This window comes from Lingula anatina, chromosome 2, assembly GCF_051362555.1.
Source record: "Lingula anatina isolate TDL-2025a chromosome 2, LinAna3.0, whole genome shotgun sequence".
Classification (NCBI taxonomy): Eukaryota; Metazoa; Brachiopoda; class Lingulata; order Lingulida; family Lingulidae; genus Lingula; species Lingula anatina.
In genome coordinates, this window is record NC_141768.1 from 16,704,962 (window position 1) to 16,727,840 (window position 22,879).

The following is a 22,879-nucleotide window of genomic DNA, read 5'->3' on the forward strand; positions in this document are numbered from 1 at the left end:
TGAAAAGACATTTTTATTCCCATAATATTATTTTCATACTGCTATGACCTATTTGTATCTGTGCCCTGGTTCTCAATTTAAACCTGCCATATTACTGCTGATGAAAAAAAAAACAAAAAACAACTATGAAATCAGATATCAAAACCCGCAAATAACAGAATACAAAACAAAGAAGACAAGGCTATTAAGATCTCAGAAATAGACCTACTTATTACAGTAATCAACACCACACATACTTAAAAAACATTAAATCTCCACAATATTATTTTAACAAGTCCCATTGCAACAATACAGCAACAACCAAACATAACAAAACTTGTAAAAATATAATAACCTAAAGCCTTTCCAGTCATTTTACTTGCATACCAGTAATATAGCAGCATCACCTTTGGTGTATTTTATTGTACATCTTTTTCTAGTCTTTACAAAAGACTACTTTGGAAACTTTACTTGATGCTGATCACTGAGACACCTGCTACTATTTAGTATTACATACAACACCTGGATAACACTGCATCATGTTGAAATGTTCATTAAAACTGTTTGCATTTAGACATACATAGACTTGCAGACGGTGGAGAACTGCAAATCTTGGAAGAGTGTTACTAAGAGAATATTACATATCAAAGCAATGTTAGCAAAAAAGTTATCAAACACTCACAATACATCAGATGTATTCAGCAGATAATAGCAATATGTATCACAGTCAGGAAATTAACAACAACATCCTAGATGTAACATTTAGTAAAAAAAAAGTTACATTTAAAGCTCAAATTAGCTGCTGAATTGGTGTCTGTGTTGCTTTGTGCTCTCAAAATTGAATTCACTTGTCTACTATTTGAACTTTACATTTTAAATATAACCAAAAACTGAGTGAAAAGACACAATAGCACCCTTAAAGCAATGACCATGACAAGGATTACATATGTGAAATACAAACTGTTTTTGGAATGTTTAAGTTTTACTGCATTTTACAATCACACTGTATGCACCTTAACAGCAACTTTTCTATTTGTCAAAGAAAAAAGGCACTAAATGTTATAAATGTCTTCAAATTTTGCAAAACAAAATGTAACTGAGTGACCCCTTGATGAATCATTTCTATCCAAATCTTATCCAACGGCCTTCCTGCAGATTTGATAGTCGATGTGAAATTCAGATGAATTATGCCTTAAAATCAAAGTATAAAGCTTTTTAATGCTGTAATTCTTCACAACACCAGTTTCAAAATACCTGTTTGTCTTAAATGGTGATAAACCTTAAAGTTGTCTTTTGCTAACAGACCATGCCCCTGCCAAAATTTTAATCCCCTTAAGAGCTCAAAATTGGTTCAAAAGCCCCTTTTTTCTCCCTCTACAAAAACATCATGACATCAGGCCTTGCAATGATGATCATGATCCTGAGAGACTCTGCACCAAGTATTCAATCAATATATACACCACTATTGACTCCAAACTCCTCCCTCGGCATGGCACCTCTTTAGCACGAGTCTAAACTTCTCCCGCGGCATGACACCTCTGCACCACAACTGCAAACTCCGCCCATGGCCTCATAACCTCACCTTGATGCAGCCCTATCTAACTCGAATCCATGAACTAATGCATCACCATGACGCAGCTAATTCTCTCCCAATGACATGAACCAGCCAAATATCCTTTGTCAATTTCTGATCACAGATATAATAAGCAGTGTGCCCTTGAACAGTAGATGTGCATAGAAACCATGCATAAAATACCATAAAAAGATCCCCTGTAACTACCTGTTAAATAAAACTACAGGTTGTTTTTCCTTTTTCTATTTTATAACCTTGACAAGTTTGACTTAGTAATGAAATAAACCTCCAGTAAAAATAAACCTCTTAGAAACCTTGAACAGCAATGTCCCCACTGTTTGATATGCACCCACAATTAATTTAAAATGATAATTGTTGTTTTCACCACCCCTCAAACATTCACAGCTGATATCATGTGTTTTAGTGTCTTTCTTGCACTATGAAAACCTGCCCCTCTTGTAGCTGCTTTGTTGCATTTAAGAAGTGCTGAAATTTAAAAGAAAGAAATGTTCATTAAAGATTACCATACCCATTCAAAGAAACATTTGAATGTTTTAAAAAATATGAAGGATCAAACTATTATGTTGGGACTACATGTCTCACCCTTTTAATTGCTTTGTTTATTTAGAAAACAGAACTTCGCTGTCTTCTGGTCCACATACTTTTCTGCACATCTCATTTTCTGCACTTAAAATATATCACTATCTTAATGAGTCATAAATTATGCTAACTTAAGTCTACAAAGAACACAGCTCAATTCCTACTATTTTCCTCAAAAAATTTCAAAAGTTTATAAAATTTCCAAAGATATTGCACCCTCATCTACCCGTCTGTGCAGTGATGGTGTCCTCCTTACCCCCAAATGTACAATACTACAATTACCCTTCCTCTACATACCTCTCTGCTGCCGCAGCAGGCTGCTCCTTGGGAACTGGCGAAGCAGGTGGTTCTGGCTGGGGAGGAGGACTGGCCTCTCCACCCTCCACTCCTTGCTCTGGCTTGCTGTGAGAGTCTGAACTGAGGCTAGACACACTGGACTCTGTCACCTTGAGTCCCTGTGCAGGCCCATTCTCTACCACGGAACCCTGACTGCTGGTGCTGTGGTGCCGGGCTGGTTTGAGGTTAGCCTTCAGGGGGCCCTGCTTTGGCTTGGGTTGAAGAGCATCTGGGGAGGCCTCTTGGATCTGCATGTGGTACTTATAGGTCTCCTCCGTGCTGTGGACCTTACCTGAGAGGGCGAGGTGGACAGAGTGTGAAACAAAGCTGGGTGACATTTAAAGTTGAACAAAAGCTGATTATGTCCTAATAAATTTAATATTGTTACACTGATTGTATATATGTTATGTATATTCTGAGCTTGTAAAATATTTTGTACTTTCTGCTCACGTTGGTATCTACTGACTTTCACTAGTGACCTTCATATCAGCACTTAAACATGGTGGCCAAGACAAATGTTATACTCCAGAATACTTTGGGATGCCTTTGAAATAATCCCGTGTGTATTAGATATTAAATCAAATATTAAAATTACAATATTTAGTGGCATACTCACACCTGGCAAACCTCTGACATCTACTAAATGTTGACACCATTCAAATGTACAGTTACCTGACGCCAGATTAAATGTCCTTCCCTTGACCCCCGTCTCCTTGGGAGGAGGTGACCACCAGCTGACCAGTGACCCCACAAGTGGAACATGGCGTAAAAGGCCCTGATACAGTATAATACAGAAGTCACGTCAAGTCATGACATCTATTTGTTTTTTCCCAAATACACTTTTTTAAATAATGCAATGATAACACTAAGTAACATTATGTCATCAGACTTTTTTCATACTTCCAAGGCATCATAAAATGCCTTTACCAAACTTGCAATCATAATGCTTGCAGATATATAGTGCCGTCATCTTCCGCGTATCATCATAATGGTATAGATTATGTTACATCATGCACAGTTCAAATTTACATCCATTTTAACGAGGAAAAATGCTGAAAAATGAGAAACAATTACATTCCCTACCTCCTGTATAAGTTTTTCTTCATTTTCTTTCTTCAGATCTTCATTGGCTGCCTCTATACCTTTCCTGACAATTTCTGACATCTTCTCCAGGAATTTGGATGATTCTTCAATTTCTTTGGCAGTAGTGTAGACCAGTCCTATCAGCTCTTCCATGTCTGTCTCCTCAGTGATGAGACCAAACCTTGCACACACCAAACCATCCTCTGCTCTACCTGAAGAAATAATATATACCAATTTATTATCAAATGACAAGTGTTAGTTTTCATATCATAACTGTTAACTGTGTTGCTTTTAATTTGGAGACTGTTCACCTGGTGCAATGAAATTAAGTTGTTTTGACTCACATGTACAGGCCACAATGTCCCTGTTTTATCCTACTACAATCAATGCTAATGAAATGGACCTTTAACTTATTAACTTTATAACTCCTATTGTGTTTTAATATGTAACTTCTTTTAATACTAGGTCTTGATACATGTACAAGCTGGCAACATGGCCATTTATTTTTAGAGATTTGCTAAATTCTAGTGCATGATTATTGTTCTTGAAGTATGTTTATTTCTGTTTTTTTTTCTTACTTCATCCTCATATGTGTCCGGCTGGTGTCATACTTTTCCTTCATGGGTCCCTTTGGTCTCTTAACGCAACTTAACTTTGTTTCCTTTTACCACAGTCATCACTTACTATGTGTATAAATATTCTCACTTTTTACCCCCTCCAGTTCTCTTCTTACAGGGCCCCAAGTATATTCAGCACTGTATATGTGTGCTTACATATTTTCATTTGTTCAATTTCTACACAAGGTCTTACCTAATGAAAATGCAGTGTCACTAGATTTGAGTTGTTTGACTAGTTCAGTGTTGAGGTGATTGATCTCTCTTTTAGCAGCAGCCGTCAGAGCATCCAATTTGTCTATCCAGTGGTCTGGAATGTATCTGCAGCAGATTTGACAAGTTTTAGTTAAGAAGTGAAAAGTTACGTTGTCAGGTGTGTAAAAACCAAAGCTGAATATTAATCCTTGTACAGCACATACACGTATATATATAATATATATTCTTATTCAATGCACAAATCACCCATTTCATATATACCAAGCTTATAACTACCAGTCAATCTTAGTTTCCTGTTACTCTGAACTAAAAGGAATAAATACTGCTTCACCAAAATGAATACTGCTAAAAAATATTGTATCCCTGAACCCCATCTACAAACAAATAACTGCCTAAACCTACAACTCAACAGATCACAACTGACACCAAATGCAAACAAGTGATAACAATGGTGAAGCAATACTAAAAAGTCAACAGCGCTGTTCTGCTCCGACTTACTGCACTGCTCCCAGTCCAGCCCAGGTGGGCAGGTGGACAAGCCTCAGGTTATCCTGGGCCTCCACAACCTCCTGGAAGTTCTCCTTCTGCTTCACTGTGGCATTCAGAATGGACTGGAGAGGAGAGGGTTCCAGATTAAGACTCCAGTTATGTGGCAAATTAGTCATATTGCAAATAAATGTTTAAGACACACACTTATTATCTTGGACCGTGACCCCTCTGTGGCTCAATCGAAGCTGTGAAGGCGGCAATTAATTTACACAGTATCAGTATACAAAGATGATATATCACTCTAGTAAAACCTATGCACTTACCACTTGCTTGCCTAGAGATTTCCCCCACACCTCCATATCTTCCAATGTTGTTCCTTGGACTGACATAAATTGGAACAAATACAAATTATAATCCACAATATAGAAAATGATCCAAATGATCATGAATAGACTTTAAAATTGAAGTTTTTGCTTACACTTGGGAAGCTTCTTGGTGATATAAAAATGAACAGCTGCAAATGACAAACTTGAAATATTACAGGAAATCTGAAATCTTCCTTCACCCACTGATTCCTGTATTAGTAAAGGCAGCCCACCAACTGCCAGTAATGATTCCAAGGGGTGAATAGATGCAGTTATGTCACTCTTGAATATCATTAGCCACTCTGGAATATTATTAGCTTTGGCAGTAAAAAGCAACTGCTCTCACCTTGTGCATTTTCCAGTGGTGAAAACCTGATACACAGTCCTTCATTTGGAACTTCAATGGTGTCCAGGTGCACTGTAGACACTTCCCTCTTTAGAGTTTCAGCAAGCTAAAACATCAAATACGTCACAATTAGTTCAAAGCAGTGAAGTTTAGGACACACGTCTTTTGTTTCTAAAAATACTGCTTTTAGGAAAAGTGACAATTTTTCTTAATACGTAACTGAAATCACATTATGCTTGCAAACTTCTATCTGAAAAGTGGTAAACTGAAAAGTTCCAGTAATATCTAACCTACAGTCAACCAGAAAAATATCAATTCAGGCTTACAATTGAGGATGATATATACAATAGGAAAACCCCATACCCAAATGTTAAGGGCATCAAAATAATCTTCATGTCTGTAACTCTCTTCTGTGTCCACACTCATAGTGGGGGGTTCAGCGCCGTCCTCTGATTGAGTGCTGCTGGGAACATGGTTGGCAGAAGTTTCTTGAGCTGCATATGGGGCACGCTCAGGCATCTTTGCTGGAATTTTGACGGGTTTTGGTGCATTTTTTGCATAAGAGGCTACTTCTGTAATGAAAACAATTTTTTTTTTTAAATCAAAGGTTGTTGATGGAAATATCACAAACAGATAATAAAAACATACATTCAGTATGGTTTAATGATGTCCATCTATGCAAATGTCATTGTATCTTAAATCAGTCACTGCCACCTTTTGTGGTGAAAATTCATTATTTCAATGGAATTTCCACTTTTTTTCAGGCAGGTAGCAAGGAATACCTTAGGACTCAGAAATAGGATTCTACGATTAAAGAAACTGGGTAAACTTGTATTTATGCACAGCGAGCAACTGATTTGAATCATAAATAATAAATGCATCTTGAAGCAGCTGTAAAACTTGAGTATTCAAATGAAAGAGCTTAGAGCAATATACATACTGACCTGGCGGCGCATCTGACGCATAACAACTGTACTTAAATACCACACTTGGGGAAGAGATTTCATAAGTCAACTGAAATAAGAGAAAAACCTTTACTTCTTCCTGAATGCAACAGAATTGGCATAAAGTGTACTAGATGAGAATGACTGGGTTAAGAAAGTGTTACTATGCAATGATATTATTGATCAAACCCATCCAAAAGATAACTCTATGTGATTGTAACAGTTTTCACATAAAAATACACACTCTGGGAGGATGGCTAGATGATACTCTTACCATATAAGATTATCCAAATCGCTTTGCATTGTTTAATATTATGATCATACTTAAAATGTTCAATATCAATATCCAATTTTACAATATCTAATTCATTTTGAAGCTGACAGCATGTACTCTATAGGGGAAGTGTTTTTTTTTTTTTTCGGTACAACACCAATGCTAAACAATAACTGTAAACAAAATGAAATAATCATATAGAGTGCAATAAACATAATTCAGTGCTAAATTAATCAAAATCTTGTAGTGTGAGACATCAATCAGGATTTTATTATCTCCCCTTTTTATCATAATTGACACTTATATAAGACAGCCCATACATGTCAATAAGTAGACAGAAAGTTAAACACTAAACATCAAAGACTTCTCACAAAACTAAACTTGCAGTGCTATAGTCATCTAGATCTGTGATAATGAATACTTATCACTTTAAAAAATAGGATGTTAGCCAGAGCAAAGACTTCTCAGAATGTAAGTATGCTAATTTAGAGATTGAAAACACATCTTTAAACTCAGCTACACCCTCTTCAAATTGTCCAGGCAATCAAATACTTCTACTCTAACCTAACTACCTGCAAGCATACTTACAAAATTGACAACAGCTTTACTGATACGTGACCTTAAAGATGTTTCATTGGGGTCCTTGTCAGCAGGCTTAACTGTGTTACTCTGTGAAGTTAATGGTGTACACCAAACGTGTTACTCACAGCAAAAACACAGTAATACTGGATAATGTATATATACTCAAGTATGAGGCACAAAGAGGGATTTGATGACAGACCACACATAGCACACTGCAGGTGTAGAAGGTTGTACTCACAGCAAGCCTTAGACTACACTAGACACAACACAGAGGTTTGTTAGCAACACCTTTCTTTGTCCTGATTTCACTTACAAGGGCATTTATAGCTTTTGAGAGCATGTGCCCTAAACCTTCACTTTCAGCTTCAGGCTTGGGAGGTGCTCGGTTACTCTGGTGATAGAGTCAGATAAAGATACCATGATATTGAATTAACTCTTACCAATAATCCCAAAGTGCCTAGATTGTTTTGAAAATTGACAACTCAGATAAATAATAATAGTGTAATATAAAGATAAGGTATTCTAGTAAGTATTTCTTGTCTACAGTATTCACAAACCCCATTAAGTTAAACTCCATTCATCCTAATGTCTAAACAAACATGCAGCAGGAGAGATTCCAAATGAAAACCTTAGTAACAAGCCTCAAAAGTTTGGGTTGGGTACATTTATCAAACATCATTCAGAGCTAGAGCTAAAAGAAGTGTAGTTTACATGCCCTATCATAGGAGAGCATTTGCCATAATTGTTTGCTTTATCCTTCATGCAAACTGGTTGCCTTATGAATAAAAACTGTCTTAAAAGAGTTTTTTCTCCCAAACTAAAAACTTCAGTTTAAAAAATTGGTATTACTTTGATAAACTTGCAGTGATAATGTATAAAATGTATAATACTTACCACTTCCTGAAGTGAACTGTGTCCCATCAATTTTTCATGCATTTTCTCTGCCTAGTAAAAGAGAAATATAAATCCATGTTATGATGTACAAAATAAATATAAATCATAATGCAAAGAGAGAGGGATTTTATTAATAAGTTTCCTGTAATAATAACATTTAGATAACTTAATATCATTTCATCAAAAATAAAGATATTCAATTGCTTACTAATTCAAAATGATTTTTAAGTTTGGAAGAGTTACCTATATAGCTTAAAAGATTCATTTTTCAATCTATCATATAATCAATACACTGGGGAGCTTTTCCTATTCATCTACACGTTAACACATCTAAATTCATCATAATACATGTAAAAATGAATATAATCAATAAAATTCCAGTTAATTCATATGTTACCAGGTCTACTGATAATTTGATCCTGTTGACCACCCCTTCGTGCCCCAGGTTTTGTAGACACACCCATATGGGAAGACAACTGAGCTTGTAGTGTGTTTGTAAAGATGTCAGGCCAGCATGGTAGGCCTGGGTGCTGTCAGCAGTTTTATATAAGGTCTGAACAGTAATGTTAAGGTAGAAAAATTTACAGTTAGGGTAAATGCCACTTAAAATGATAAGTGTCGAAACTGTGTACATAGTAAACTCTACCAAGAAGGAAAATCAGAAACAGATAATTTTATTCGTAAGCTGGTACTTCACATATTTAATCAAACACTTTATTAAAACTGGGCGCCAACAGAAGACTTATCATTCCACTTTTAATTCACAGAGCTTTTAAATTCACTAGTTTACCAGATAAGATGGTTTACTTTAAGGGACATGATGAAAATGGGCATTAATTTTTTTTTTATCAAATTACAGAATAACATTTTCTATCCACTTAGTCCTTTATGAACTGTCAAATGATGAAATTAGTCAAAAGGATACCACATAAGGCAAAGAGGGCAGACCCAGCCAGCAGCCCAGGTTTAGAGTGATACTGTCTCCGGTCTTCACTGGTGACACATTGGTTGGGACAGAGTACATGGCTAAGGTGGCCAAGTGATGACTAGAAAGTACAGAGATAAAATTACAAAATTATTTCTTGAAACTATAAAAATTTAAAAATAAAGGAAATATGATGGTGAAATACTAAATTTAATTATCAATCTTTCGTTATATGGGTCATCTTTAGAAGCAACTGTTTTTTTTCTTTTATTTTGATATCATTTTCCTCAACAAAGAAAAAGTTTAAATATCTTGGGTTCTACTTTTGACATGTTGTCTGCCAAATGATACAGCATGAATCTGTGGTCTTACCCTTCCACATGAAACCAAATCTGGTGCTTTTTACAAATGCTCTGAATCTTTTCTATGTCATCAACCTGAGCAATGACAGGAGTACCTGAAGATACACAAATGTGAATGTTCAAATAAAAGATAATAAATAAAGTAAATTAACATTTAAGGTCTGCTTTTTGTAATTCTTTCATGTTACTGTTATAAAACTTTATCTATTTTTTATGAAAGCTAAATAGGGCACGATATGAATCTAATAAGTATATATTCAACAGCAGCTGCAAACACTTTAAGATAACAGATATCACTAATACCTCAACTGATTACATGAATTAGACACATTCACCGCAGTGTTACTATTACAACATCTATACTGTATACAGTAGGTGTTAATGTAAACTTAGGCTTCCATTTCCTCACCATCATAACATAATACAATTAGAGCACAGCTGGTGGATTTTCATTTTCATAATTTATATGCCATATTTTTCCATTATCAACACAGGCATAGATGTGCAAAAATATATATGCAGATATCACAACTGTATATTTATCTGAAATGTCTATCTCATCATCTATATGATATTTTATCCAAGGCATTCCATGTACCAACATATGTAATAAAAAACCATAAAACTGCATTGTTGAAAGACTGTCTTATATAAACTATTAGGAAATTATGTCCTTTTTTGACAGTAATCTTACCTAAAAAATATAATCCTACCTGCATTTAGGAAATTTGATAAAAAGATGTTAAAAATGTGTACGTCCCATTTCCTTAATTAAAGGGATCCTCCCATTTTTTAAAATTTACTATGTGATCTTACCCATCAAATATGTACATTACCTGCATATCCTAACACCAGTAGTGGTGTCCTGGCTGACGTGACATCATCCTCCACTTGTTGCTCTAATGCTGTTGTATCCTGACATTAAATAAAACAAATATAGATATAACATAGACAAAATTATCAGACTTTTTAGATATGATATATGTTAACTTTTTGTGCCATATTGGACTATATTTCTAATCCTTTAATGATAAATATTCAGACACAATAAGACAAAGAACAAAAAACACTGACATCATTTTAAGTATAGTCAACTATTTTTTCATTAACATTATTTTGCATTTACCAGGGGAACATACATTTTAAACACTGATACATGCCATAATTCTATATATAAAATAAATTTAAAAAACCTCCATCTTAACTAAAGTCAATAATTGATTATATTATATTATATTATATTGCATATAAGAAAGAATCTTAAGAAGATATAGTATGATAAAATATCTACAGAACTTTGCTCCCACTTTGAGAGGAAGAAAACTAACAAGTAGCTTGCCAGGTTACGAAGTTGTTTCACTGGTATGTTTCAATAATACTAAATTTCTTTATAACCATAACACAATATCACCTTTTATGGGTTTTGAAGCAATGATGACGCTTAACATCCTTAGAAATATTTAAAAGAATGGCCTAGATGCCCTGATTACTTACCATTTTATGCTGACAGCCTGGTTGTATGCTGCAGGGAATTGTACTGAGACATGAACTGGGCAATCCAAGCTGTAATTAACATATAGGAAAAAATAATTTTTTCAATACATTCATTTAAATTACCAGGTTTATAAATTGATGGAAGAAAACCTAAACAACAAAAAAATTAACTTGTTACCTTTTATTGAAAGCTCTGGGCCATAAATATATAATGTGATATCCTAAATATACATAAAATTATTTATGAAAATTTCTCTGAACACATGCAGTGTCTATAAACAACAAGAAATAAAAGTGCTTTAAGTGCCTATCTAGACATTTAGAATAGCAACAAATAACAAGCAGAACTAGACTTACATCACTGGAGCAAATAAAAAAAATTTATTTTTTGTTCATTCATCACACCTTAAACAAAAATTTTGATATGGCTAATTAAAAAACAGCTACTTAACAAACTCAAAATCTCTTGAAGAGTGAGGCAAGGTTATATGTGAATCCTATCACCTGTGCACACAGATAATCTCCCATCCCAGCTTTGGCTGCAGAGCTGAGGTATATCACAGGGGGCCTGGAGTATAGGGCTTCATAGCCCTCATCCAAGTATTTGGGAAACTTTTTGTGCAGGGCAAGACGGCACAGCCTGATTAAGCCTTCTCTCTCGTCCTCGTGGTAGAACACTGCTGCATCATCAAATCTAAACATAAAATAAATATTTTAAAAATAAATAAAGACTTTTGTTAAGAGATGCCACTAACTAAGAAACCATTAGATGCAAATGTGGTTGAACCATCAATGGCATACGTATCAATGCAAGTCCCAAATGTGCTAGTTTGCATTCAGTTGTTTGCTGAGTAATTAAGTATTAAGTAGGCATTGTAAGTAATATAAAGTACACATAGAAAGCAAAGGATAAAATGAAAAACAAAACTGAGCAAAAAATGTAAAGACCTCACTTTTCTTATCTGTTGAGTACGTATGTGTCTTAATCAAGTGAACTGAATTTCTTTCTTTTTTTTTCACATATACAACTTGTCTGACCCAAATACCCTGACCTCCTCGAACTTAAAGTGATTGAATTATCATCTACTCTGTTATACCATCTGAACTAGGACAAACATAAAAACCATTATCACTTTATACACAATACAGTGTATCATGTGAATAAAGCCAGTAGCAAAATGTCACGAGAAAAAGATCAACAAAAGTACACCTCAAAAGACTTAAATGATGGCATATATGCAACAGACACCTGTAACACTGACTTGAATGCATTAAAAAATTGATCTCTATTTCACAGAATATGACCTTATTCGTCTATATATCAGCTGTATAACCTGGTTAAATATTAATGGTGTCTAGTCAAGTTAACTACAAAGTAGGTTCTATCTATACAGACTTCTGCGCTTATGTACATAATTCTAAATCCTAGGAAGCCTTGTTTTACTGTCACTATAATTGCTAGTAATGTAATTTGGTTATATATGGGGTCAGAAATCTATATCACAGAGTCTGCTGAAACACTGTATGTGAAGCCATGGCAATTAAACACAACATGCAGCCTTATTTTTGGACAGGCAGGCCATAATAGTAACTCCAACACCTCTGCATTTGCATACTAGCAGGCAGATACATCTCCACAGGATCATTAAAGACATGCTAATTACTCAATCTTTTCAATGTGGGGAAATTCTTTAAATTAAAACATTCCTATTGAGTGGTGACAATAAAATTAATAAGCAGGCTATTTTGTAGTTCTATTCTATGCAGTAAAAGTACCACAAATGCAACACAGAAATATCATCCTGTGATTACAAAATTATGTATCTGAAAGTTTGATCATTTTTCCTATTGAAAACATTGAGTCATTATGGTAACTGTACTAACCTGAACATCCGTGAGAGCCACAGGGAAGTGTCCTCTACTATATTATTGGTGAAATGTTTTAAATGAGAGGGTTCAAGCAGAGAGACGTATGCTGACAAGCCATGCGACAGGATGGCCACCTCTGCATTTTCATCCAGTAATCTTAACTTTGCAGGTCTGAAAATATGAAACAAGAAATAATGTGCTTCCAACTGAAACATAATATGCCATCATATTTTACCTGCTTGAAATTGTTTCTCAAACTGTTTCTAAGACTAGGACAGTGTTTCTAAAAGTATCATGTAAAAACAAATTCAGCTTCATTTACAAAATGATCATGGTATTACTTACATTAATTTTTGTTCTTCTAGGCCATCCACATAATTTTCATAAACCATAAGGTCTTCCAAATGTTTAATTATGTCTTCCAAATTTTGTCCACTAAAATAACAGATAAAAAACACTTTTATCTGACAGAACATAGCATCAAACATGAAACTGATAATTGTAGCATGGTTCTAAATTAAAATTTTAATCTTAAAATGTCCTTTTTAGGCAATTTTTAGAAATTTAGTCAATTCTTTGTAAAGTTATAATTGTTTTTAGGCAAATTTTAGAAAGTTAGTCAATTCTAAGATCTTACTGTCCCTTCAGTGGCTCTGGAATGTGTTCACTTAATCTTAATTTTCTTTCTGCTTCTTTTTCCTCTCTCCACTTCCTGCACAATAAAAAAAAATATGCACTTCAATGAAGGGAAACTAGATAACTCTTTATAAAGTTGACCAATATTTGGAAAATGAGAATCCAAGTAAGGAATGCTACTATTTGAAAGTTTATTTTCTTCTGCCTCTCATATATTAGGCGCCAAATTGGAATTAATGTCAAATTTGAAAACTTTCATGGTGCCATGCACATACAAGCTGTTGAACCTATACATGTACTGTACAATCACATTATTACCAAAATGCTATATAAAATATGATTGAGCTCAATGAAATTCAATTCAAACATATGCACTGCCTATCACCAGATGGCTTGGCTTTAAAAAATCAGTTTGGCTAAGGACAATAATATGCCCAGTGAATTCAATAATCTAACTCATAATAGCATGCATTCCAAATCTTGCTTACCTATTCATTTCATCCATGACTCTGTTATTCTCTTGTATTTTCCTTTCCAGCTCAGCTAACATGGGATTCATCCATACCTGAGGGGGGAATTGTACAAATTTACTGCAGTTTATATATATACACTGTACTTCATTATAAACGGGATGTAAGGGCTATAAAATTAATGATCCACCTCGTGACCTGGTGATAAACATATATAGCACTACATGTAATCAAGCTAACATTTTTTGTTTAACTGCATAATATAAAATGTAAAAAATAATAAGCATTAATATTTTTTTGTTTTACGTTTCATATCCCAATGAAATGTCTAATTACACTTGAGCCAAAGTGCCTGTCTGTCACGTGATATAATAATAGCAGTTCGAGATAAAAAGCCCTTTTTTGTCTCCTCATTTTTGCAGTGATTAAAATTGTTTGAATGGCAATAATAAAAAAATGAAATAAAACAAATAAACTAAAAAAAAAAAACTTTACCAAAGCACTACAATACAGTTACTGTATCTTTATTGTCCTCAATTCATTACTTTCGATTTTATCTCCATAAAATATTTATGTGACATTACATATAATACAGATGAGATTTTCACTTTCAATATCAACAACTTTGCAAAGCATTTAAAAATCTTTTATATTATATACTTTTTACAAGGGGAAGGGAACAAAAAATAATCTGGTCCCTCCTTCTGAGATCCTTGATAAGCAGTTGTTTGTAAAAAATGCAAGAGAGAGATGAAATATCGAAGTAAGGAAAAAAATGGACAAAGATCAAGTTGACATTGGCACTATGAAGAAAGGGTAAAAATGCTTGAATGGCTATCATCATCTTCTCAACATCTGTATCATGGATTATTCCAATTTGACATTCATGTAATTTTTTTAATTTTAAATCTTAATAATAAAGGTGGGAAATATGGAGCCTTGGCAGTTGACTACCTCCAGTCTATAGTATCTGGCCACAACAAAGCCTAATGAGAACAGTTTCTAAAAACTAACACTGAGTCATGCACATTCTTGCACTCCCTTTCGTCTAAGCTTTATCGTGGTGTAATCTGCGTTATAATATTGACCAAAAGTTGTAAACAACCTAAAAAGATATTTTCCCATTTGCGTGTCATTTTCAGATTTACTCTCATTAATCTCTTTGGAAATTAGCGCATCTCATTCAGTTTCATTATCATTTTATCAAATGGATGCAGAACTTCGAGATGATCTTCGAAGCTTTAGTTACCTGAATACCCCTACATGTACATGTACGACATTGACATGCATAAATCACGCGTGCCGCAAGACCCAAATTTACAAAAAGTTTTTTTCGACTTCATGTCAAACAACCTGTGCTTTTCTCTTACCCTTCTTAAATCTCTCGCCATTTGTGAATCATCCTCTTTGGTCTTAGCCTTTGGGTTATCACCGCCCCTGGGAGTCGTTGGTTTGGAAGAACTTTGGCTTCTCGGTGATTTAGCTGTTGTTTTATTTCTTGGACTTTTGGGACCATTTTTGACATCAACTACTTTTACGTCCTCGACGCTCTTGATGCTTTCCTCTCCACCGCTATCCTGAGCGCCGCCTTCCAACCCGAGTTTCAAAAGAGGTTTGTTTTCGTCGGCCATTTTTCTCTGGTTACACGTCGGAGTGCCACCAGAGGGTACGTTCAGTTTGACGACAACGCAAAATTGTCTTTTTTACTGTAGTTTTATTGTTTTTCTTATCTCAAAGGTAGAACATTTTCACTTTCTATCATTTATATACCACATTTGTAACTAAATCGTTCACCCTTCCACTAGAAAGTTATGTCGTTAAAATATCAAACGCTTCTGCGGTAAAATGAAAATTCGCAAGGAATGGTGGAATCAACAGGTAGATTCCGTGGTAAGTTCTGGGGGTTTGATTATGGCAAAGTTCATGAAATGATAATTATGAAATTAATAGGCCCTTAAAATGCAAGAGAAGGATACTGGAGAATTCAGATGACACCAACACATACAGAACATTTAGTGTCAAGTGACCGTATTGCCGCCGACTGTAAATTAATAGATCTATCAATTTGATATTCATACTACGGAGCAAAGGCTGTACATTACAAAGATTCATTTAAGTTGACAGTGGCAGTTGTCGTCACTGCCTGTAAAAAGTCCGAATGATGTATTTTGCCTAGCATCTCAACCTTTATGTAGCTGCATAATTCGCCCCGAATTAAATCGAGGATAAGATTTTAATTAAAATAATGATTTTTTTTATCCTTTAAAAAAAAATAACAGGTAACTAACTGTTAAGTACTAGCAACAGTTTATTGCCATAAGAACTTAATGTAAAACAAAGGCCATTTATTTTGTCCCTTTAATAGTTTATTTTGTGACGTGGCTTCAGTCATATGATATTGTATTACCTGAAGGTGAATAAACACAGTCACCTGAATACACTCATACATTGCAGTTGACAGTGACATGAGTCCAATGCTGGACTATTATTTTCTGGTCTAGTGCCTCTAGTGCATGAAACCCAACAATAGGACATATAGCTATGCATTGTTGTTCTTGTTTGGTTAGAAATACAGCTTTCAAAGCAAGGGTAGAGAATTACTAGTACTATGTAATAATATGTTAAAGAGATACATGTTATATTCTAGACATTATGTTCAGGTAGTCTTATTCAAAGCTGTCAACTTAATTTTGTGGTGGTGCCCATTTAACTTTGTGAATTATTTTGTATGTTCTCTTTTTCCCCCAGTAACTACATATATGCATTTCCTTAGTTTTTAAGTTATGTATTTGAAATACTTAACATCTTTTTAAATTAAGGTTTATTTATATTTATCATGATGATTTGCTGTATTGAATAACTAATTCCATTTAGTACTCAGAGTATTCAATAATACTGTAAAATAAAACTGAAATTCATTCTTTTTTTAATTTCAGATATGCCCCTTTAATAGACAGAAGGTTTAAAGGAATCATCTGAGACAGAACGTAAGGTCCATGGGGAAATCAAGCAAAAAGAAAAGCAGTATGGCAAAGAAAGGGAATACTAAACAAAAGAGACTTGTCAATGCCTTTGAAGTTGTGAACATCACAAAGTCCTTGGTCATCACAGACTTCTTTCATTTTTTCTATGCTGGTGGTAAAGTTTGCCTTCTGCCATTTCTGACTTTATTTTTCCGTCAGTTGGGATTGAGTGCGACACAGGCTGGGATAATATGTGCAGCCAAGGCATTGGTGGGCTTGGTAAGCACACCACTGTGGTCTGCTTGTTCGACTAAGTGCAATGTGAGGAGAGTGACATTGATGAGCTCCATATTTGTGATGATTGCAATATACCTGGCTTTGACTTTGGTGCCACCTGTGAACCAGCCTGGCAAGGAGTCCCTCATGTTCTGCTCTCAAAACCAAGCCAACCAAAACTCGGGACACAACCCACAGACATCTAACAAGACTGTTGTTCATGTGACTCTACCTAAGATGCCTTCAACTGTGACAACAGTATTTATTTCTACAACAGCAACAACATTATCAGACAAAGAAATGGCAACTAATTCATCCCAGAGTAAGCAGAAGGAAGGTTCTACACCACCATCACCAAGCGTAAGTCCTTCAAGTTCTGCCAGTCCTGCAGCTGAAACAACAGCAGCTGCTGGAAAAACAACAACTGGGTCAGAAAATAATGAAGCTTCTGGTTCAGGCTCTGACAATACTAAAACTGTTTCCTCAGCTCACTCCAACTTGGCCGAAACAACACCATGGTTTTCCTCTACTGGATTTGTTTCATCAACATTTTCTGTTTCCCAGGGTCTCCTGTCAACCACAAGCCCAGCATCTGACATTGAAGTTGGTGAAAGGAAGCCTGACGTCCACTTGTCAAAGGCACAGATAAAGATGTTGATCAGGCAACTTGGACTTACAAGAGAGGACTTGATAAGTATGACCAATAAAGAACTTAAAGTCTTATTGACAGAAAGGTTAAAGGAGTTAACTGCGCTTAAAAAAGCAGGGAACAAGCATGGTGAGTGGAATTCAAATCTAGAGGAAGGGGAATCTTTTGGAAGAAACCCATATGACCAATTTGAGAGAAACAGTTTTCAGGGTAGGATTAATAGACACACTGTACACAAGAGGTATGCCAATGAAACTAAGGGACTGCTGGATAAGTTGAAAGACCTGAAAGAAAAACTGTCTGCCAGTGAATATTACAGTAAATACAAGACTTTCCTGGTAATTATGTTTGTTCTTCTTCTTGGAGAATTCTTTGCGGCTCCAACTGAGAAAATAGCAGATGATGCCTGGTATGACTTTCTGGAGAATGTTGATGATGTGGAGAAATACGGCCAACAGGGATTCTGGGCTCTCTTAGCTACTGATATTTTTGCTGTGGTCATAGCACTCATTGTGGACAACACTGACTGTGTCCTGAGCCTGAACATCAACCACTTCATGATCCACTTCTACATGTTTGCTGGCCTCATGACTCTGAGCCTGCTGGTTGGTTTCTGCTACCCTCTGACAGGCAAGTGTAAGAGTAAACCCAGGAGAGGTGCTGTGATGAAGACTGTGAGACTTCTCTGCTGTGACCTGAGGTGTTTCACCTTTGCGGTCTCCACTCTGGTCATGGGGATCATCCGAGGCAGTCTCTTCAGCTTTCTTTTCTGGCAGATTGAAGACCTGGGTGGTACGGAGATAGTCATGGGTCTCACCATCACTGTGGCAGCATGCGCAGAGATTCCAATGTTCTTCATGGGTGGGTGGCTTGCCCGTAAGATCAGCAGCACTGTTTTGGTAGGCACAGCCCTGGTGGCCCAGGCAGGGCAGTTGGTCTATTTCTCCTTCCTGTGGAGTCCCTGGGCTGCTGTTCCCATACATGTTCTCAATATGTTTACAAGCACTGGCTTTTGGAAGGCAATGGAAACGCACCAAGACTTTTCCACCAGCCACCACGCAGGAATAGGAAGGACAGTCAAGACGTTCTTGAATGCTATATACAATTGCCTCGGATTTGCCATTGGGTGTGGCCTTTCAGGGTGGCTGTATGATCAGTTTGGCATTGCCATTTTGTTTAGAGGGGCAGCAGTGCTGTGTGGAGCTTGGTTTTTGCTGTTCCTTCTGCTGCAGAAGTGTGTTCCCAAAAAAGAGAGAGTAGAGTACATCAAACTACTAAATGCTGATGATGACACATTCAGTGATTCCTCAGATAACTTGTATGAAGATGACTGGTTAAAAAATGCCATGAAAGAAGCATGAGATTGGAAAAAAATAGTCATATATCTCAGCATGCAGTTGATGTGGCATTAAAACATTCTTTTGAATGAAAACTTACAGTGTATTCTATAGGACATTAAGATACAGCTGCCTTTTGTATAAAACATGAAATATGCCTTACCTTACTTGTCAAATTATGCAATTATAGCAAATTTTAACATATTTTTTCATATTTTACTCAGACAAGTTTGTCTTCCAAATTTACATTTACAGTATATATTCCATTTATTGCTGCTGCAATTTTAAATGAAAAAGAAAAAATGATGCACGATTATCAGCTCCCTTCCCCTTGTTCTGCATTTTCAGGTGCATAATTGATATTACATAAAATTGGTGGTGCTTCCTTATATTACAATCAGCACAATATCTCTTCCATAGAACCTGGCTGTTGGTGGGTGCAAACAGTTTCCAGCAAATACACAGACTTCAGCATTATCTGGTTGTGATTGTTGGGTTGATGTTCTTTTTAAACCATTCCAGTTTTATATTGGTTGGGTGGATATAAGGGTTCTTTATTGGTTCTTTACAGGGTTGTTGTACGTAAGAATGATTTATACTCCTACATCAATATGCATGTTACAATATGCAATTTAGAAGCTTTACAGTTGCCAGTGCTTGTTCATTATGTATCAATTTCTGAAGAAAGAAAATTTCCACTTTTCATTATTATTATAATTAATGCCTTTATAATTTTTTGTTGTTGTTGTTTTTATAGTATGATTTAGTATAAAACTTTAATTTGTATTTGATTTCATTTTTGTTACACATTCCTTAAATTAAAAAACAAATTGAAACTTACAGAAATTTTACCATATTCTTAATAGTCTATTTGGTCATTTTCCATAAGAAATAAGACTTAAAGATGAATATATTATCAACAAGTTGTTATGTATTTTGGCAATAAAATCAGTGAGAAGTCTCTATCTGCTTGGGTCTTACCATCTGTATTGAGGCAGGAATATCATATGTCCATAAGATTTTTTCCTCTGTGAAACCTTTAAATAGCTTGATGATTAATTTTCACGATGAAATAACTGCAGTCTTTCCTGTCTAGTTTTATATGGGCATTAAAGATGGTTTAATTCCAGCGTATTGAAGCTTTGGACTTTCAAATTAATTTGACTTGCAAATCCATATTGGAATTTAATATATAACATAGGTTTATTTATGTCTTTTTACAGTTCAAATGTGAATGCAGTTGTGTTTACTCTGTTGTTGTGTTATTTTAATAAGTTAATTATGTTAAAATCTCTTATGTCTTAGTTTGAATTGGTTAATCAAAATGGTATGAATACCTGTCTCAAATATAATTTTTTTTCTTGAGAAACAGTTATACAGAGTAAGCATGGTAATAAGAAACAGTTTAAGTATATGCATTGTTGGAAAAGAAACTACACATATTGGACATTCATGGGTGTCTGATAATTTAGTTTATTTGCTACATTTTGCTGTAAGCATGCATCTGTTTTTGAAGAATCATTTTGCTTGTGTTGACTTATAGGAGTAAACTTTCAGAGTCATTGGAGGTATGAAAGAATGTGTGGGGAAATAGTCTGTATTTGTTACAATTTTTTTTTATTTCAGTTGTCATTTTTTTTGTTTTTCCTTGTTGAAGTTCTCAAAAACTTGTTTTGTATGTCCCTTGTCTCATGAACAACTAAATATTATGTTAACCTTACTGATATTGGTGATGGTGAAAAATAAAGGTACCTTATGACTTCATTCATAACTGTTTGCCTGCAGTTCTGAATTCATTTTTCTCTGAAACTCACCATGTTGGAATGAAACATTTTGCATTTATTTTAATAGTGACTTGTCCAGATTTAGCACTTACATGCACTAAGTAGGTCTGAAAATTTTAAACTCTGTGTATGGTATCTGATACTGACACTGAAACTGATATGCTTTTTTCTCTCCCCCCCACCTCCATATAGTTACTGGAGAGCCGAGAGTCGATATCAGGCAGCAGAAGGGAGGTCTGTGTTTTACGCAGTGATCATGAGATAGTGAACCAGCATTATCTTCCAGACAACAATTTTTTTTACTGAGAACTGGTGAGAAGGGATGGTACAAATGCTTTGTTAAGATGTCTCAGATGAAATGTTATTCACCAGTATTAGTTGGAAATTGATTTTATTTTTTATTATGGCTGGTAAGGACAATATTTGGATATTTTCGTCATTTTTATTGATTTGAAAAAGAAATTTGTAATTCAGGACTATGCATAAATAATGACGTTTATAGTGCCCTACAGGCATAATGATCAAGGCTGCATAAACGAGCCAGCTTTTATATGATAAAAATTGCCAGTATGAGCAAGGAGCTGTATGTATTGTATGAGATTATCAGCTTTGTGGTTTATTCTAAGTACTTGCAGACATGGTTTGTTGTAAACTGAAAATAATGAAAAATGCATTATCAATGAAGAAGCAACGGGCAATTCATCTGCTTCAAATCATGTTGCTTGGATGGGTATGTTTCACATTTACATGCTTTCAAGGTCCAGCCGTTACTTCTGGGCGACGTAGGATGTTGATCAACTCGACTAAGAGGGTTGCAGCTACTAGTACTACCGAATCCTCAGCGTGTATTGTGCCGGAGCCTATATGTGCCATGAAACAAGACAAAGCACATCTGTGGTATCACATCAGAAGGTATGGGTACACCATCAATATTCCCCGTGCTTGTAAAACCGATAAAGGCAGGCTATTTCTTCTTGTTTTTGTTATTTCGGATCCAAACGATTTTAAAGGAAGGGCACTTTTTCGTCGCTTCTGTGGAAATATAAAGGAATTTGAAAAGAAAGAAATCAAAACTTTCTTTTTTGTCGGGCAGGCGATAACGGGGACAGAAACGCGTGGTCACTACAACATAACAGATGAAAGCAAAATGTTTGGTGATATAATTCAAGCGGATTTTATAGATTCGTATCAGAATATTACATTGAAAACTATCCTGGCGTTCCGTTGGATAACTCAGTTTTGCCCAAGTGCTCAATACATTTTACGCTGTGGACACGATGTGTTTATAAACTATGAAGAAGTTGTAAAATATCTGTGCAATATTTCCGCAACAGGTTTGACGTCAAAACTTTTCACAGGAGACCGTCATAGTGCGCTCTCTCGTGTCTGGCGAAATCCTGACAGTAAATATCACCAGACACTCGAGCAGTACAGTGCAGAGAGATTCCCAGCTTTCATATCAGGTTGGGCGTCTATTTTTACCTTTGATGTTGTCTACCTGCTTCACTGGGCCTCTTCTGGAAAACATTTGTTCATAGAAGACGTCTTCATGTCCACGATAGCACAAGAACATAACATAACTCTTCTTCACAACAGACATTTCTTACAGTGGAGCGAAAGATGGCCCAAGGCAACTGGTGAACTAGTTCGTCGGCTCAAATGCCGTCTGAGACGTGCGTTGTCTATTCACGGCGCGCCCCAAAATCAAGACTTTTGGAGATTTTTGAACAACACCGCCAAGAGGAAAGACAATGTCTGCAAGTAGTGTATATCATATTATTAGTTATTCTGGTTCACAAATAAACGCCAGTCAACCTCA

General features: G+C 35.5%; 3 protein-coding genes across 7 annotated transcripts; 2 read left to right on the top strand and 1 right to left on the bottom strand.

Moving 5' to 3' along the window:
* On the bottom strand, positions 1-15,682 carry LOC106177395 (putative pyridoxal-dependent decarboxylase domain-containing protein 2). 4 transcript variants are annotated; one of them, XM_013560151.3, is made up of 23 exons: positions 15,422-15,682; positions 14,070-14,146; positions 13,583-13,657; positions 13,291-13,380; positions 12,961-13,116; positions 11,581-11,770; positions 11,077-11,145; positions 10,419-10,497; positions 9,593-9,677; positions 9,221-9,341; positions 8,693-8,848; positions 8,296-8,346; positions 7,408-7,488; positions 6,546-6,615; positions 5,965-6,173; positions 5,602-5,707; positions 5,214-5,272; positions 4,900-5,012; positions 4,382-4,506; positions 3,572-3,783; positions 3,161-3,263; positions 2,450-2,780; positions 1-2,038 (listed from the first exon to the last, which is right to left on the bottom strand). In XM_013560151.3, the coding sequence occupies exons 1-23, from the start codon at positions 15,680-15,682 to the stop codon at positions 2,029-2,031; spliced, it is 2,829 nt and encodes a 942-aa protein (XP_013415605.2). In that variant the 3' UTR covers positions 1-2,028. The 4 variants fall into 4 exon arrangements, with proteins under 4 accessions (XP_013415605.2, XP_013415606.2, XP_013415607.2 ...); XM_013560152.3 differs by lacking the exon at positions 7,408-7,488 and adding an exon at positions 7,715-7,792; XM_013560153.3 differs by lacking the exon at positions 7,408-7,488.
* LOC106177397 (major facilitator superfamily domain-containing protein 6-like protein B) lies at positions 15,588-21,040 on the top strand. 2 transcript variants are annotated; one of them, XM_087004082.1, is made up of 2 exons: positions 15,588-15,717; positions 16,988-21,040. In XM_087004082.1, the coding sequence occupies exon 2, from the start codon at positions 17,048-17,050 to the stop codon at positions 19,298-19,300; it is 2,253 nt and encodes a 750-aa protein (XP_086860208.1). In that variant the 5' UTR covers positions 15,588-15,717; positions 16,988-17,047; the 3' UTR covers positions 19,301-21,040. The 2 variants fall into 2 exon arrangements, with proteins under 2 accessions (XP_086860208.1, XP_013415608.1); XM_013560154.2 differs by lacking the exon at positions 15,588-15,717 and adding an exon at positions 15,756-15,941.
* A 170-nt stretch (positions 21,041-21,210) lies between these two features.
* LOC112042554 (UDP-GalNAc:beta-1,3-N-acetylgalactosaminyltransferase 1-like) lies at positions 21,211-22,879 on the top strand. The gene has a single exon (XM_024077280.2). It carries the CDS (start codon positions 21,698-21,700, stop codon positions 22,823-22,825), a length of 1,128 nt encoding a protein of 375 aa, XP_023933048.2. The 5' UTR covers positions 21,211-21,697; the 3' UTR covers positions 22,826-22,879.